Source organism: Mustela erminea, chromosome 4 (genome assembly GCF_009829155.1).
Source record: "Mustela erminea isolate mMusErm1 chromosome 4, mMusErm1.Pri, whole genome shotgun sequence".
In the NCBI taxonomy this organism is placed as follows: Eukaryota; Metazoa; Chordata; class Mammalia; order Carnivora; family Mustelidae; genus Mustela; species Mustela erminea.
The window spans coordinates 63,617,340-63,633,193 of record NC_045617.1 but is presented as its reverse complement, the minus strand read 5'-3'; the positions used below and the strand labels follow the sequence as shown (position 1 = coordinate 63,633,193).

Genomic DNA, 15,854 nt, shown 5'->3' with positions numbered 1-15,854 from the left:
GATAGACCCCGGGGAGAGGGGCTGGCTCCCGGCAAGCGGCGGAGCAATGGAGCACAAAATCGGGACTTTTAAAAGTCTGTTCCGCTGAGGGACATCGCTCCAGAGGCTAAACCGGGGTGAAGCCCACGCGGGGTCAGCGTGGCCTCAGGTCCCGCAGGGTCACAGAAGGATCGGGGGTGTCTGAGTGTTGCAGAGCTTGCGGGTATTAGAACGGGAAAGCCGGCTACAGAGACAGAGCCGACAGTGAGCTCACAGCTCGGGGTTACCTTGAGCTGGTCGCAGGCTCGGTGAGCTCAGAGCACGGCCGGAGGTCAGGCAGACGGGAGTTACTGGGCGCTATTCTCTGAGAGCACACTGAGGAGTGGGGCCCCGGGCTCTCGGCTCCTCTGGGCCGGAGACCAGGAGTCCGCCATTTGTATTCCCATCCTCCGGAACTCTATGGAAAGCGCTCAGGGAACAAAAGCTCCTGAAGGCAAACCCGAGCGGATTACTCAGCCCGGCCCCTGGTAAGGGCGGTGCAATTCCACGTGGGGCAAAGACACTTAAGAATCACTACACCAGGCCCCTCCCCCAGAAGATCAACAAGAAATCCAGCCCAGACCAAGTTTACCTACCAAGGAGTGCGGTTTCAATACCAAGGAGAGCAGCAGAATTCCAGAGGAGGAGAAAGCAAAGCATGGAACTCATGGCTTTCTCCCTATGATTCTTTAGTCTTGCAGTTAATTAAATTTTTTTTTCTTTTTCATTTTTTTTTCTCTTCTACGGCTAGAATTTTTTTTGACTTTTACCCTTTTCTTTTTTAACTTTTTTTTAATTAGATCATCAAATATATTTTTTTCTCTTTTTTATACTTTTCTTTATTCATTTTCTTTTTTTAATTCATTTTTTTTTCTTTTTTTGCCTTTCTTTTTTTCTGAACCTCTTTTTATCCCTTTTCTCCCCCCTCATGATTTGGGATCTCTTCTGATTTGGTTAAAGCACATTTTCCTGGGGTTGTTGCCACCCTTTTAGTATTTTACTTGCTCCTTCATAACTCTTATCTAGACAAAATGACAAGGCAGAAAAACTCACCACAAAAAAAAAAGAACAAGAGGCAGTACCAAAGGCTAGGGACCTAATCAATACAGACATTGGTAATATGTCAGATCTAGAGTTCAGAATGACAATTCTCAAGGTTCTAGCCGGGCTCGAAAAAGGCATGGAAGACATTAGAGAAACCCTCTCAGGAGATATAAATGCCCTTTCTTGAGAAAAAAAGAATTAAAATCTAATCAAGTTGAAATCAAAAAAGCAATTAATGAGGTGCAATCAAAAGTGGAGGCTCTCACTGCTAGGATAAATGAGGCAGAAGAAAGAATTAGTGATATAGAAGACCAACTGACAAAGAATAAAGAAGCTGAGCAAAAGAGGGACAAACAGCTATTGGACCACGAGGGGAGAATTCGAGAGATAAGTGACACCATAAGACGAAACAACATTAGAATAATTGGGATTCCAGAAGAAGAACAAAGAGAGAGGGGAGCAGAAGGTATACTGGAGAGAATTTATTGGGGAGAATTTCCCCAATATGGCAAAGGGAACAAGCATCAAAATTCAGGAGGTTCAGAGAACGCCCCTCAAAATCAATAAGAATAGGCCCACACCACATCACCTAATAGTAAAATTTACAAGTCTTAGTGACAAAGAGAAAATCCTGAAAGCAGCCCGGGAAAAGAAGTCTATAACATACAATGGTAAAAATATTAGATTGGCAGCAGAATTATCCACAGAGACCTGGCAGGCCAGAAAGAGCTGGCATGATGTATTCAGAGCACTAAACGAGAAAAACATGCAGCCAAGAATACTATATCCAGCTAGGCTATCATTGAAAATAGAAGGAGAGATTAAAAGCATCCAGGACAAACAAAAACTGAAAGAATTTGCAAACACCAAACCCGCTCTACAGGAAATATTGAAAGGGGTCCTCTAAGCAAAGAGAGAGCCTACAAGTGGTAGATCAGAAAGGAACAGAGACCATATACAGTAACAGTCACCTTACAGGCAATACAATGGCACTAAATTCATATCTCTCAATAGTTACCCTGAATGTTAATGGGCTAAATGCCCCAATCAAAAGACACATGGTATCAGAATGGATAAAAAAAACAAAACCCATCTATATGTTGCCTACAAGAAACTCATTTTAAGCCTGAAGACACTCCAGATTTAAAGTGAGGGGGTGGAAAAGAATTTACCATGCTAATGGACATCAGAAGAAAGCAGGAGTGGCAATCCTTATATCAGATCAATTAGATTTTAAGCCAAAGACTATAATAAGAGATGAGGAAGGACACTATATCATACTCAAAGGCTCTGTCCAACAAGAAGATCTAACAATTTTAAATATCTATGCCCCCAACGTGGGAGCAGCCAACTATATAAACCAATTAATAACAAAATCAAAGAAACACATCGACAATAATACAATAATAGTAGGGGACTTTAACACTCCCCTCACTGAAATGGACAGATCATCCAAGCAAAAGATCAACAAGGAAATAAAGGCCTTAAATGACACACTGGACCAGATGGACATCACAGATATATTCAGAACATTTCATCCCAAAGCAACAGAATACACATTCTTCTCTAGTGCACATGGAACATTCCCCAGAATAGATCACATCCTTGGTCCTAAATCAGGACTCAACTGGTATCAAAAGATTGGGATCATACCCTGCATATTTTCAGACCACAATGCCCTGAAGCTAGAACTCAACCACAAGAGGAAGTTTGGAAAGAACCCAAATACACGGAGACTAAACAGCATCCTTCTAAAGAATGAATGGGTCAACCAGGAAATTAAAGAAGAATTGAAAAAAATCATGGAAACAAATGATAATGAAAACACAACGGTTCAAAATCTGTGGGACACAGCAAAGGCAGTCCTGAGAGGAAAATATATAGCAGTACTAGCCTTTCTCAAGAAACAAGAAAGGTCTCAGGTACACAACCTAACCCTACACCTAAAGGAGCTGGAGAAAGAACAAGAAAGAAACCCTAAGCCCAGCAGGAGGAGAGAAATCATAAAGATCAGAGCAGAAATCAATGAAATAGAAACCAAAAAAACAATAGAACAAATCAACGAAACTAGGAGCTGGTTCTTTGAAAGAATTAATAAAATTGATAAACCTCTGGCCAGACTTAACAAAAAGAAAAGAGAAAGGACCCAAATAAATAAAATCATGAATGAAAGAGGAGAGATCAGAACTAACACCAAAGAAATACAAACAATTATAAGAACATACTATGAGCAACTCTACGCCAACAAATTTGACAACATGGAAGAAATGGATGCATTCCTAGAGACATATAAACTACCACAACTGAACCAGGAAGAAATAGAAAGCCTGAACAGGCCCATAACCAGTAAGGAGATTGAAACAGTCATTAAAAATCTCCAAACAAACAAAAGCCCAGGGCCAGATGGCTTTCCGGGGGAATTCTACCAAACATTTAAAGAAGAACTAATTGCTATTCTCCTGAAACTGTTCCAAAAAATAGAAATGGAAGGAAAACTTCCAAGCTCATTTTATGAGGCCAGCATCACCTTGATCCCAAAACCAGACAAGGATCCCATCAAAAAAGAGAGCTATAGACCAATATCCTTGATGAACACAGATGCAAAAATTCTCACCAAAATACTAGGCAATAGGATTCAACAGTACATTAAAAGGATTATTCACCACGACCAAGTGGGATTTATTCCAGGGCTGCAAGGTTGGTTCAACATCCGCAAATCAATCAATGTGATACAACACATCAATCAAAGAAAGAACAAGAACCATATGATACTCTCAATAGATGCTGAAAAAGCATTTGACAAAGTACAGCATCCCTTCCTGATCAAAACTCTTTAAAGTGTAGGGATCAAGGGCACATACTTCAATATTATCAAAGCCATTTATGAAAAACCCACCGCAAATATCATTCTCAATGGAGAAAAACTGAAAGCTTTTTCGCTAAGGTCAGGAACACGGCAGGGATGTCCATTATCACCACTGCTATTCAACATAGTACTAGAAATCTTAGCCTCAGCAATCAGACAACAAAAGGAAATTAAAGGCATCTAAATCGGCAAAGAAGAAGTCAAACTATCACTCTTCGCAGATGATATGATACTATCTGTGGAAAACCCAAAAGACTCCACTCCAAAACTGCTAGAACTTGTACAGGAATTCAGTAAAGTGTCAGGATATAAAATCAATGCACAGAAATCAGTTGCATTTCTCTACACCAACAACAAGACAGAAGAAAGAGAAATTAAGGAGTCAGCCCCATTTACAATTGCACCCAAAACCATAAGATAACTAGGAATAAACCTAACCAAAGAGGCACAGAATCTATACTCAGAAAACTATAAACTATTCATGAAAGAAATTGAGGAAGACACAAAGAAATGGGAAAATGTTCCATGCTCCTGGATTGGAAGAATAAATATTGTGAAAATGTCTATGCTACCTAAAGCAATCTACACATTTAATGCAATTCCTATCAAAGTACCATCCATCTTTTTCAAAGAAATGGAACAAATAATCCTGAAATTTATTTGGAACCAGAAAAGACCTCGGATAGCCAAAGGAATATTGAAAAAGAAAGCCAAAGTTGGTGACATCACAATTCCGGACTTCAAGCTCTATTACAAAGCTGTCATCATCAAGACAGCATGGTACTGGCACAAAAACAGACACATAGATCAATGGAACAGAATAGAGAACCCAGAAATAGACCCTCAACTCTATGGTCAACTAATCTTCGACAAAGCAGGAAAGAATGTCCAATGGAAAAAAGACAGCCTCTTCAATAAATGGTGTTGGGAAAATTGGACAGCCGCATGCAGAAAAATGAAATTGGACCATTTCCTTACACCACACACAAAAATAGACTCAAAATGGATGAAGGACCTCAATGTGCGAAAGGAATCCATCAAAATCCTTGAGGAGAACACAGGCAGCAACCTCTTTGACCTCAGCTGCAGCAACATCTTCCTAGGAACATCGCCAAAGGCAAGGGAAGCAAGGGCAAAAATGAACTATTGGGATTTTATCAAGATCAAAAGCTTCTGCACAGCAAAGGAAACAGTTAACAAAATCAAAAGACAACTGACAGAATGGGAGAAGATATTTGCAAACAACATATCAGATAAAGGACTAGTGTCCAAAATCTATGAAGAACTTAGCAAACTCAACACCCAAAGAACAAATAATCCAATCAAGAAATGGGCAGAGGACATGAACAGACATTTCTGCAAAGAAGACATCCAGATGGCCAACAGACACATGAAAAAGTGCTCCATATCACTCGGCATCAGAGAAATACAAATCAAAACCACAATGAGATATCATGTCACACCAGTAAGAATGGCTAAAATTAACAAGTCAGGAAATGACAGATGCTGGCGAGGATGAGGAGAAAGGGGAACTCTCCTACACTGTTGGTGGGAATGCAAGCTGGTGCAACCACTCTGGAAAACAGCATGGAGGTTCCTCAAAATGTTGAAAATAGAACTGCCCTATGACCCAGCAATTGCACTACTGGGTATTTACCCTAAAGATACAAACGTAGTGATCCGAAGGGGCACGTGCACCCGAATGTTTATAGCAGCAATGTCCACAATAGCCAAACTATGGAAAGAACCTAGATGTCCATCAACAGATTAATGGATAAAGAAGAAGTGGTATATATACACAATAGAATACTATGCAGCCATCAAAAGAAATGAAATCTTGCCATTTGTGACAACATGGATGGAACTAGAGCATATCATGCTTAGCAAAATAAGTCAAGCAGAGAAAGACAACTATCATATGATCTCCCTAATATGAGGAATTGGTGATGCAACATGGGGTCTTAAGGGGGTAGGAGAAGAATAAATGGAACAAGATGGGATTGGGAGGTAGACAAACCATAAGTGACTCTTAATCTCACAAAACAAACTGAGGGTTGCTGGGGAGAGGGGGGTTGGTAGAAGGGGGTGGGGTTATGGACATTGGGGAGGGTATGTGCTTTGGTGAGCGCTGTGAAGTGTATAAATCTGGCGATTCACAGACCTGTACCCCTGGGGATAAAAATATATTATAAGTTTATAAAAAATAAAAAATTAAAAAAAAAGAAATCATGAAAATGCTGCTGAGTTCACAAAGCCCTCTTTAAAAAAGAACAAAAAAGGGAATAAAAAATCTGTATCCATCCCCCCCCCCCAAAAAAAGAAATGATTTTGCATCAACAGAAAGAATTAACTATGTAAGAAAATTATACTGCCACAAAAAAAGAATTGCGTTCTTTAGACTTTGGTGCAGTGATTTTGTAGATTCTCACCTGCTCATTTAGCCTTTGAAAATCTGCATCTTGCTTTCGAAAGCAGGACATCTCAGCCTAAAACCACCAGTTAGCTCCTGGAAGCTTTCTTAGTTGTATCTGAACTTTTCATAAAAATAAGCCTTTAACTTAATGAAAAATAAGTCTTTAACTTAATGAAAAAAAGAATGTTGTATTGTCACTTTTGCTATTAGCTTGGGAAACAATTTTATTAAAAAAGCATTTAAACCATTTAAAACTCCTGTGGAAATGTTGAGAAAAAATCCAGACATCCTCTTCTTTCTTACCCTGCTGGAAGGGTGACTTTTACTCAAGAACAGTGTTTACCCTGAAACCTGTTGATCAGGAAATAGGCATGTGTACTTAACTATGAAGAATGAGGCCATTTCCCCCAAGGCACTGTTGAAACAGTAAAAGGAGCATTAAGCACTCAAAATGTAAATAAACTTTCATTTGTATGTCTCACGTTAACTTGCTTAATTAAACCGTTAATAATGAACGTTTTTCAGATCACAGTTTTTCATGATACAGGAAGAATAAGACATATCATCAAATTTAGAAATGGGTAATTATGAAATATGCAATATGTGTTTTCTGTTCAATTTCATGAATAATCAGAAATAAAAACTCCCTATGGATACATAATCCTTCTTGCCATTGGTTGAAAGCTAGACCAAGATTTCTCCTAGCATGATGCCCAAATGAGCAGATTTGCTGTTGAGTTTTCCAGAGGTAGTAACTTAATATTGGAAGAAGCTGTGGGAGTAAAAATTGACAAAGTCTTTGGGTAAAGGAAGAAGAGAAGTCATAGCCAGAAGTTCTGTGGAATGAATTTGAAAACGGTTAATGTTGTTTCTTTGGAAAGTTTCAGGGTGTATTCTCAAGCCTGCTCAAGGTTTCTCTGAGGAATTTTTCAAAGTGAGAAAGCCTTGTTTATAAATGTGTATTTGCTGGTTCAATCTTACTGACTTGTGGGAAACTTCCAGTCTTTTATCCTATCAAGCCCAAGCAAAGTCTCTCAAAGACCATTCTTTGTTTAAGGTTCTTAGTTTCAGGGTCCTCCCTCTTTCACTCCATCTGTCCATCCATCCCTCAACTGCCAAACACTGGTTAATAATAATAACCAGCTAATAATGGTAGCTACTAGCTATGGAGTCGCTAGTGTGTGTCAATAAGTTGTGTTTTCTGTACATTCTCCTCTCATCTTTACCCCAACCAAGGCAGATGAAGAATCCCACGAAAAGTGAGAATAATTTGCTATCCAAGTTTCTACAGCTAGACATTCAAATTCAGGCTTTTTATATTTCAAATATGGGCTGTTAACCACTGTATTATGTTGCTTCTTCGCTACTATTAGTCTTAGAAAATGTTGGTAGAATCTTGCCGTAATAATATTGGCAACCATCTGACATTCGTAGGCCATCTCATCCACCTTGGATCTTCACCACAGTGCTTAGTTAGAAAGCAGCTGTGTGGTGTTCTCACATGTGAAGCATAGTACTGAAGAATTTTACTTTTTTTGTGACCACAGATCCAAGAGACTGGCAGGCATGAGCCACCTTCTTGGGTATCTTTATGCATCAATACTCAACTTATCTTCTCTGAGCTTTATGCTAGCATCACAAGACCTGAAGTTTATATGTTTATAGTTTCATTTAGTGTCCCTTGTTACCCCATGGGAGTTCAAAACCATTAAGGCTGAAGACCTGCTACCAGAGATACCGATTTAATGATTCTAGTTGTCACTAAAGTATTTTTTTTTAATTGGGCTGACCTCTAACTCCTGAATGTTCAGTGATACGTTTTGGTTCTTTTAGTTTTATGTAGTAGCATTATTCTTGAGACATACAGCAAATTAAATATTCTACAGTTAAGGAGCAGATTAGTCTGCAGATAAAATCCAGAGGAAAAGTACACAGGACACCCGGTCAGTTTTTCTTGGAAGCATCTTGTTTGTTATGTTCTACCTAAAACTGGGAGGAGTAACCCCACCTCCTCGCAAGAAAACTGGACAAGGGAGCCCAGACTGTTGTATCAAACTGGCTGAGGCCACTCAAGTAAGGAAATCCTGTTCTAAGGAGGAGCATCTCCACTCTCCCTTCTGGAAACCTTTCTTTTCTTCCTTCCGGGCCTGTCTTTACTGACTCTGATTTGACTCCTTGGAAGTGTCTGTGCTCTGCTTATTTGCTGCTGGATGGGCTTTGAGCAAACGAGTCCTTTTGCAAAGATTTTCCCCACTTCCCTGTAACGTCTGACTTACACAGTTCTTGAAGAACTTGCATGGAGTTAGAAGACACATAGAGTGGTTCAGAGATCCTCTCTACTTCATTTGGGCTATTTCATAGGGCAGGGCTAGAGTTCAGTAGAACTTCTGGGGACCCCGGTGCAGGAATTAAAGGTTGACGTGCCTTAAGCCATTTTAATATGCCAGCTTAAGCCAAGAGGAATATGGAGGAGGAAAAGGGAAATCACAGTCAGAGGTGTCCACGTATGCTTGGACACTTGAAAAATTTGCAAAAGGAAAATGAACACATTTCCCAACCCTGCATGGGGGTTCGGCTTACTTATACACATATTCCTTAGGAATAATAACTTCAGTTATTGTGTGTGTTGGGGTGTGTGTGTGTGTGTGTGTGTGTGCATCTCAACAGGAACCATTTCCTGAGGTGCCTTCTGTCACATTCCCGCCTGTTACAGCTGTTCACCTGGAAGCGCCTTGGCCATCAGGTTGTCATCATGATTCAGTGTAGAGTTGAGACTTGTAGTAATGGTCAAAATCGTCTATGGTTCCAATGTGATCAACAAGCTTTCATAATTTCCCTATATAAAAAGACATTTCTTCTGCTTTCTTGTAGCTCAGCCTTTGATCTTTCTATTTTTTATCACCATACATTATTTTTCATCTCCATAAAAATTTTCCCATTGAAAACACACTATCCGATCTGTTTATGGAACTTGTTACTCAGTATCATACACAGATTTAACAAAGCTGTGCCAGGAACCCCATTCAGATAGGAAAGAGAAGGCAAATGCTCAGTTCAACAAAGTGAAGGTCATATGTATTTTGCCAAGCTAAACCGATTTCTCTTGCGGCGGCTACTTTAAAATTTGTCATCACTTTGGCCAACGCTGAGTATCAATTACATTCTATTATGCTGCTTTGTATTAAGTGATAATGATTCTGCCCTGGGTTTAACCGTGTACTGTTATTTATCCATCTTCTTACTTGAGGATACTTCTTACTCTGGTTGCTTATGTATGGCTTGCAGACTTATGTTTTCTTGTTCTTTTTCCTTCTGCTTTCGGCATTTGTTTTGCTTTATTAACTCTGTGGTTTTGCCCTCAGTTGTGTTTCGCATGCCATAAAGCTGGACGTCCGCAAATGCATGAAATGGCTAAAAAGTCCGTTACGAAACTCCTCACTGCCCTGTGTCTTCGTGCATTCCCTGGCCATCAGGGGCCTGTGGCTTTTCACAAGGTATTTAACTTGGCCCTTTAAGCGTCTGGTAGAGATACAGGATTAGGGTCCTTAAGGGTCAACTCTGCACTACGAAAGCAAAGGGCATGGGGAGGTAGAAGTGCCACTGGAAATACTATAAGAGGAAATTGATGAGCCTTTTCCCAGAAACTCAGCCTGCCTTTGGACTCGCTATTCTCTCGACTTCTCCGATTCAGTGCGCTCATTTTAGCGCTACCCCAAGGTAGAGGCAGAAAAACATTTACAAAGGGAAAAAGCATTGGCTTGGAATATAGTGGCCAGGTTTGTCATGAAAATCTTCCTTCTAGGACCCTTCCTGGTTTACCCATTTATTATGATTGTAAAAACTATGAGAACATTTTTTTTTCTTTTTCTTTTTCTTTTTTTTAAGAAAATGTCAAGATAGCTGATAGAGCATTTCTTTGTGTGGAATTAAAGATAGTAATATTATTAGGTACATGGTCATTTTTATATTTAAAAGGATACCCTTTTATCATAGTAAGTACTTACACATCCATCGTAAGCAGAGTGAGCTTCTTAGATTAACCCTTTTTAAAATTTATTTAAGTAGGCTACACACCCAGAATGGAGCTCAATGTGGGGTTTGAACTCACAACCCCGAGATCAAGACCTGAGCAGAGATCAACAGCCAGATGCTTACCAGACTGAACCACCCAGGTGCCCCAGATTAATACCTTTTTTTTTTTTTTAAGCCATATAAGCATGCAAGGAGTCCTTCCTAGTGTTGTACCCCTGGGATTAGCAACTAGAAGTGGTGGTGATGTTAAAACTCAAAGAAATGCATTTGGCATTTAGGAAGTTCTTGCCCAGATACAGTACCATGTGCGTTACATAAACTCTGGTTCCTCCATGCTTTCATTCATGGCTCTAAAGTGAGTAATGAAATTTTTGAAGGGAGGTTGTAGAGCCGCTATGGCTATCCGAATTTAAAAGAAGCATGCTTAGACTGAGTATGAGTTTAGCTCTCAAAATAGCTACTTTCTCATCTTTAATGCTTCTGCAGCTTCAAAATCCCCCTTCAATTAATGTCAGAGCTCAGAGATCTTAAAGATCAATAGCTATGAAGATTTCTGGGGAGAACATGGGATTTAAAGAAAACTGTTAAATTTTGAGTCATGAGTAGTCCTTCTCTGCTGAAGGACACTCCAGAGCATTTGTTGCCTCAAAGTGATGCCCCGCACCCATTTAGATGTATTTCCCGCATTTGCACATCATTTCATGACATGCGAAGTATACGCATTCCACATACTATACCGATGTATAGTTTGTGCCTTTGCATACATTCTAATCCATGATCATTGGAGAAAATGAATTTAAAACTGACATGCCCTTCGATGGCAATTTGAAAAATAAATTATTTTGGAATTTGCTTTTCTTTTTTAGCTAAAAACAAATTAATCTAAGCCAATTTCCAATTAAATTTATGAGTTGTAAATCCTCAATCGGACTACTAAGGATTCAATAGATAAGTTTAGCTGTTGGAGACTATTTACTTTTACATTATTAATTTTCCTGAAAAGTCATGACTGTGAGGCCCAAAAGAATGTTCCAGCATAAGCGATAGCGTCCATGAAGGTTAACACTTAATATCTCTTCCATCTCCCTTCTTATCCATCAAATTAAGTTTGTCACTGAGGTGAGAACTCTTTATTTTGATTATAGATAATCTCAGAGTTATCCCTCAAAAAATAATTAAGGTACATTAAATCTCTTTCTTTTTGTGGGTCTAAATATACTTAGTAAACAGGAAAGGATGACCCACCTGATAGACAGAAAGCAGCAGGTAAATTTAAAGCATGCTTTTGCTGTTATGACCATCCCTATAGCTTCCAGAAGAATTAGAGGAAATAAAATCTGCAAAGTCATGACATTAAACATCATCATCATCAAATTCCCAAATTGAGATTTCTCCATGCTTGCAGCCATCAGGGAGTCTATTCAGGTCCCAGTAGACATTCAGACTCACAAGACCCACATAGGCCACAACTCGCATGACATCTGCTTAATAGATCCACGACAGGGAAGAGAAATAGGGCCCTGGCAGGCATTTCTCTCTCCCAGGAAGGAGGAGCCTTTGCAGTAGTCCTGCAGCTACTCTGCAGGTCTCAAATGTCAGCCTTGAAACAAGAGATGAGAGCCCCCTTGGTGGGTGCAGTCACCTTGGCTTAGGAGCCCCCATGTTTCCACCACGGAGGAACCAGAATTTCCATAACAACTCCATGAGCAGAGCTGGCGGAAGTCTCTCAGAGGACATGAGCAATGACAAGATTCACTCAGGAAACCCAAACCTGTGATTTCTCGCCAGGTTTCTAAAGTCCATCCATAGTTTTTCCAATTCAGATGCAACGTAGTCATGGAGAGACACTTTTACCCTAAACCACGCTGTTCAGTTACCCAGCCGATTGTCCATTTGTATCAGGTTTCCAGAACAGAGCTAGAGCGTAAATCCAAGATCACTGTTTACAGTGCAAAAGAAAGGGATTAACAGCCCTTTCCCCATACTTCATAACATAGGAGTGAGTAAATTCTGTTCCTGTTTGACCATGGAAGGAGTTTTTCCGGATTAATTTCCAGACACCTGAGTTTGCTCTCAGTAGAATTATCTGGCATATCTAAAAATCACTCCTTTGCATTCTCCTATGCTGCTCAGAACAGTAAGTTCTGAGAGTGATAATCTTTAGGAAAATGTTACTTGCCTATCGGCTTCAAAACAAATTTTCAGGGATTTTTAAAGATTTATAGTACTCATCAATAATTAGTCCTAAATCAGGCTGACTTTCTGTACAAGAGGGATTTACTGTCCTCTCTGGTTAATTCCGAAGCATGTTGGTAATGAACTGGTTATCTACAGAGCGTGTATGTTGCTATCTTATCTCTTTACCAGGTGTGCATTGAGACATACATATGTAGCTGTCACCAACGTAGTATAAACACGGCTGTGCGGGCAACTCTCAGTCAAATGCTGAGTGACTTGACTTTACAGTTACGACAAAGGCAGGAGAACACGGTGAGCGGGCTTGCCGGCGTCTCTGTGTAACTGCATGCTGTGTGTCCCACACCCTCGATGCTCCCTCCTCTCCCACCTGCTGCCAGGGTGGCCTCCTCCTGAAGCAGTGGGGGAGGCTTACTTGGTTTAGAAGAACATTCATTTATATAAATTCAGCTCTTTATATTTTTGTCTGTTTAAAGTTTTGAGAGTTGTTTTTCCTTATGGTTCCTATCATTTTTTAGTCATTATTGAAAATTTTATATAAAAATATTATGTTAATATCCTAACAAATACCAGAAGTTCAAAATTAGGCAAAATTAATAGCAATTAATTACATGCTTTGAGGCTAGGTGTGTGTTGCTCTTTGTTAACTAAAAGATTTTTCCAGATCTTTCTTCATCTTCTGGGACCATCAAGGTAAAGCTTGATTTGCCTTCTCTCTGTCACCAAAGTCCATTGGCACTTATTGATCTAAACTTGAACAGACTGTCTAAAATGAGTGTTCCCAAGAAAAATGTAAATGTTGTTGGCTTCTCATATATTTTATCTTTGGGGAATGTTAATGAAGGAGATGATAATTCTTTAAAATAGGGATGTGGTTTTTTTTTTATCTGCTTCTGAATAATTCAGATTAAAATTCTTTAAAAATCTACAAGGAGTATTCTTAAATGAACACTTTATTATTCTCTAAAATAGAAAATCTCAGGGGTGGTCTGAAATATCTCAGAAGTTAACTTTATAGAAGTGAAGTTCTCATGTTTAACTTAAATTATCTAATTTTTAACCTCAATTATTTTCTAATTTTTACAGTTGAGTGGAACCTTAGGATTTTTCTAGTCAAATTCTTTTAGCCCTCATTTTACAAATGAGGAAGATGAAGCCCAGAAAGGTGAAATTGAAATCTAAAATGAATGAGCTTATCAGTAAAAGAGCCAGAACTAAGTTGCTGGTCTCTTGCCTCTGCAGCAGATAGGGTTTGAAAAAGCCACACTAATCTGAAAATGCAAACACTTTTTTTTTAAATGGTTGTTGGTTTTTGTTTGTTTGTTTGTTTACATTTTTACATTTGCTATGTCCATAGCCCAAGTTTATATTAAAAAATTGTTTTATTTTGAGAGTATTACCTTAGGTTACCCTTTGTTAAAAACTACTTCACTTAAATTAGGATTTTGAGTATTATAGCGTGGAAATAGTAGTTAAAAGGAAATTCAAATTATAAATAGCAAACATGCTAAGAAAAGAAACCCAAAAAACATTAAAAACACATTTTAAAATAAGTAAACCTAAGACGTTGAAAATCTTGTATTAATCATACATTCGTAATTCGTCCTTGCTGAATGGCAATGTGATGAAATAATGTAATACTAATGGTGTCTCCATGTTTTGAGATGAAACATTTAAACGAAACTTTGTAGTTTCAAAGTGATTTCCATTGTATCCCTTTACTTAATCTTATTTTTAAAATGTTAAGAAGGAGAATATGAGGCTTTAAGTGAAATGACTCAGCCTTTTAGCTCACCTTGCTCTTCTGTAGGAAGGATAACAGGCACATTATAAAGGTCACGGTAAAACCCAGAGTGTGTGACTCTTGATCATGGGGTTATGAGTTTGAGCCCCACATTGGGTGTAGAGATTGCTTAAAAATAAAATCTTAAAAAAAAAAAGAAAAACCTCAAAAACTCAGAGGGTTATCTTCCTTTGCTTGTGGTATTATGTGTCTAACAAGCCCTCTGGTCCTGCTCATCACGGACCATCTGGATTTACCCAACCTGAGGCAAGATCCCAAATTAGGTGGAAAATTAGTGTTTCCTGTCATTTCTTTTCCATTACTCATGCAGTCCCCGGAGATGTTTCCATGTCCCAGAAAAATAATTCTCAGGATGCTAATATTTGAAGCATATGCAATGTCTACTAATGGGAGACCTAAGTTTTGTCAGCTAAGAACAGTGATTTTTTAAAAAGCTAGTAAAGGCAAGTGGTCTACAGGAGTGAAGAGGTTCATTCAAAAGAGACTGTGTGTTCGCCCACAGCCCACCTAGCCTTACCTGGGGAAGATATGTAGTGTGTACCATGACCCCTCACAGGAACACATCATGGGCCACCTCAGAATTAGGAAGGCTTAAATACAGCAGAAAGAAAATGAATCTAAAATGCCAAAGCCCTTAGCAGGAAATGTACAGTTGATCCTTGAACAACATGGGTTTGGACCACACGAGTCCACTAATAGATTTTCTTCTTAAATATAGTACTGTACTTTTTCTTATGATTTTCTTAATATTTTCTTTTTTCTATCTTGCTTTATTAAAAAAAAACAGAATATTTTACATATGGCATACAAAATATGTGTTTCTGGACTTGTTTATGTTTATTGGTAAGGTTTCTAGTGAACACTATGCTCTTAGTAGTCATGTTTTAGGGGAGTCAGAAGGGACACACAGATTTTTTTTTTTACTCTAGGGGTAATCAGTTCCCCCAACCCCCACATTGTTCATGAGTCACTTGTAATTTCAATTTAATGGCTATCCTTACTCCCAGAACAGATCACACAATTTGATTTTATGCTGTCAGGATCTTGGAGTTACTATCAAGCTTTATTGTCAAATTATTTAGGTGATGAAAGGCATTGTTAAATTATAAGTTACTAATTTCAAAAAGCAAAAATGTCACATGTAAATACTAGGATGTAGGTGGTAGTGCTTCTCCTGTCCTTTAAAGATGATTCAGATGTATTTTCTCCAGAAAATGTTATTCTACACTCTCTATCTATTTAGCCACTGCTGAGCTGTAGATATTGACATAGCCTTTCACCATGAATGCTATGAAAGCCGCTGAGCTTGCAAATTGATGAACAAGGAAAAGTAAAAATATGTGCTTGTAACAAGTTTAAAAGACAAAACAGTGCCCTGGGAGGATTTCTATGTCTGGCGGTTGATCAGCCAGAAAATACCCTTTTCTCTCCCAGTGCTCAGAGGTAGGAAAACTGAAGAACCTTTCTACAGACCACTATTT

General features: G+C 38.8%; 1 protein-coding gene across 4 annotated transcripts in view; it reads left to right on the top strand.

Moving 5' to 3' along the window:
• ARFGEF3 (ARFGEF family member 3) overlaps window positions 1–15,854 on the top strand; it is a 178,898-nt gene that overhangs the window by 70,532 nt on the left and 92,512 nt on the right. The window contains exons 6-7 of one of the 4 annotated variants that reach the window (XM_032339389.1): window positions 9,704–9,835; window positions 12,741–12,863. The exons of 1 other annotated variant lie outside the window; for it this stretch is intronic. In XM_032339389.1, coding sequence (XP_032195280.1) covers window positions 9,704–9,835; window positions 12,741–12,863 — 255 coding nt within the window. The remainder of the gene's footprint in view (window positions 1–9,703; window positions 9,836–12,740; window positions 12,864–15,854) is intronic. 2 more of the 4 variants (XM_032339392.1, XM_032339391.1) reach the window with 2 other exon arrangements.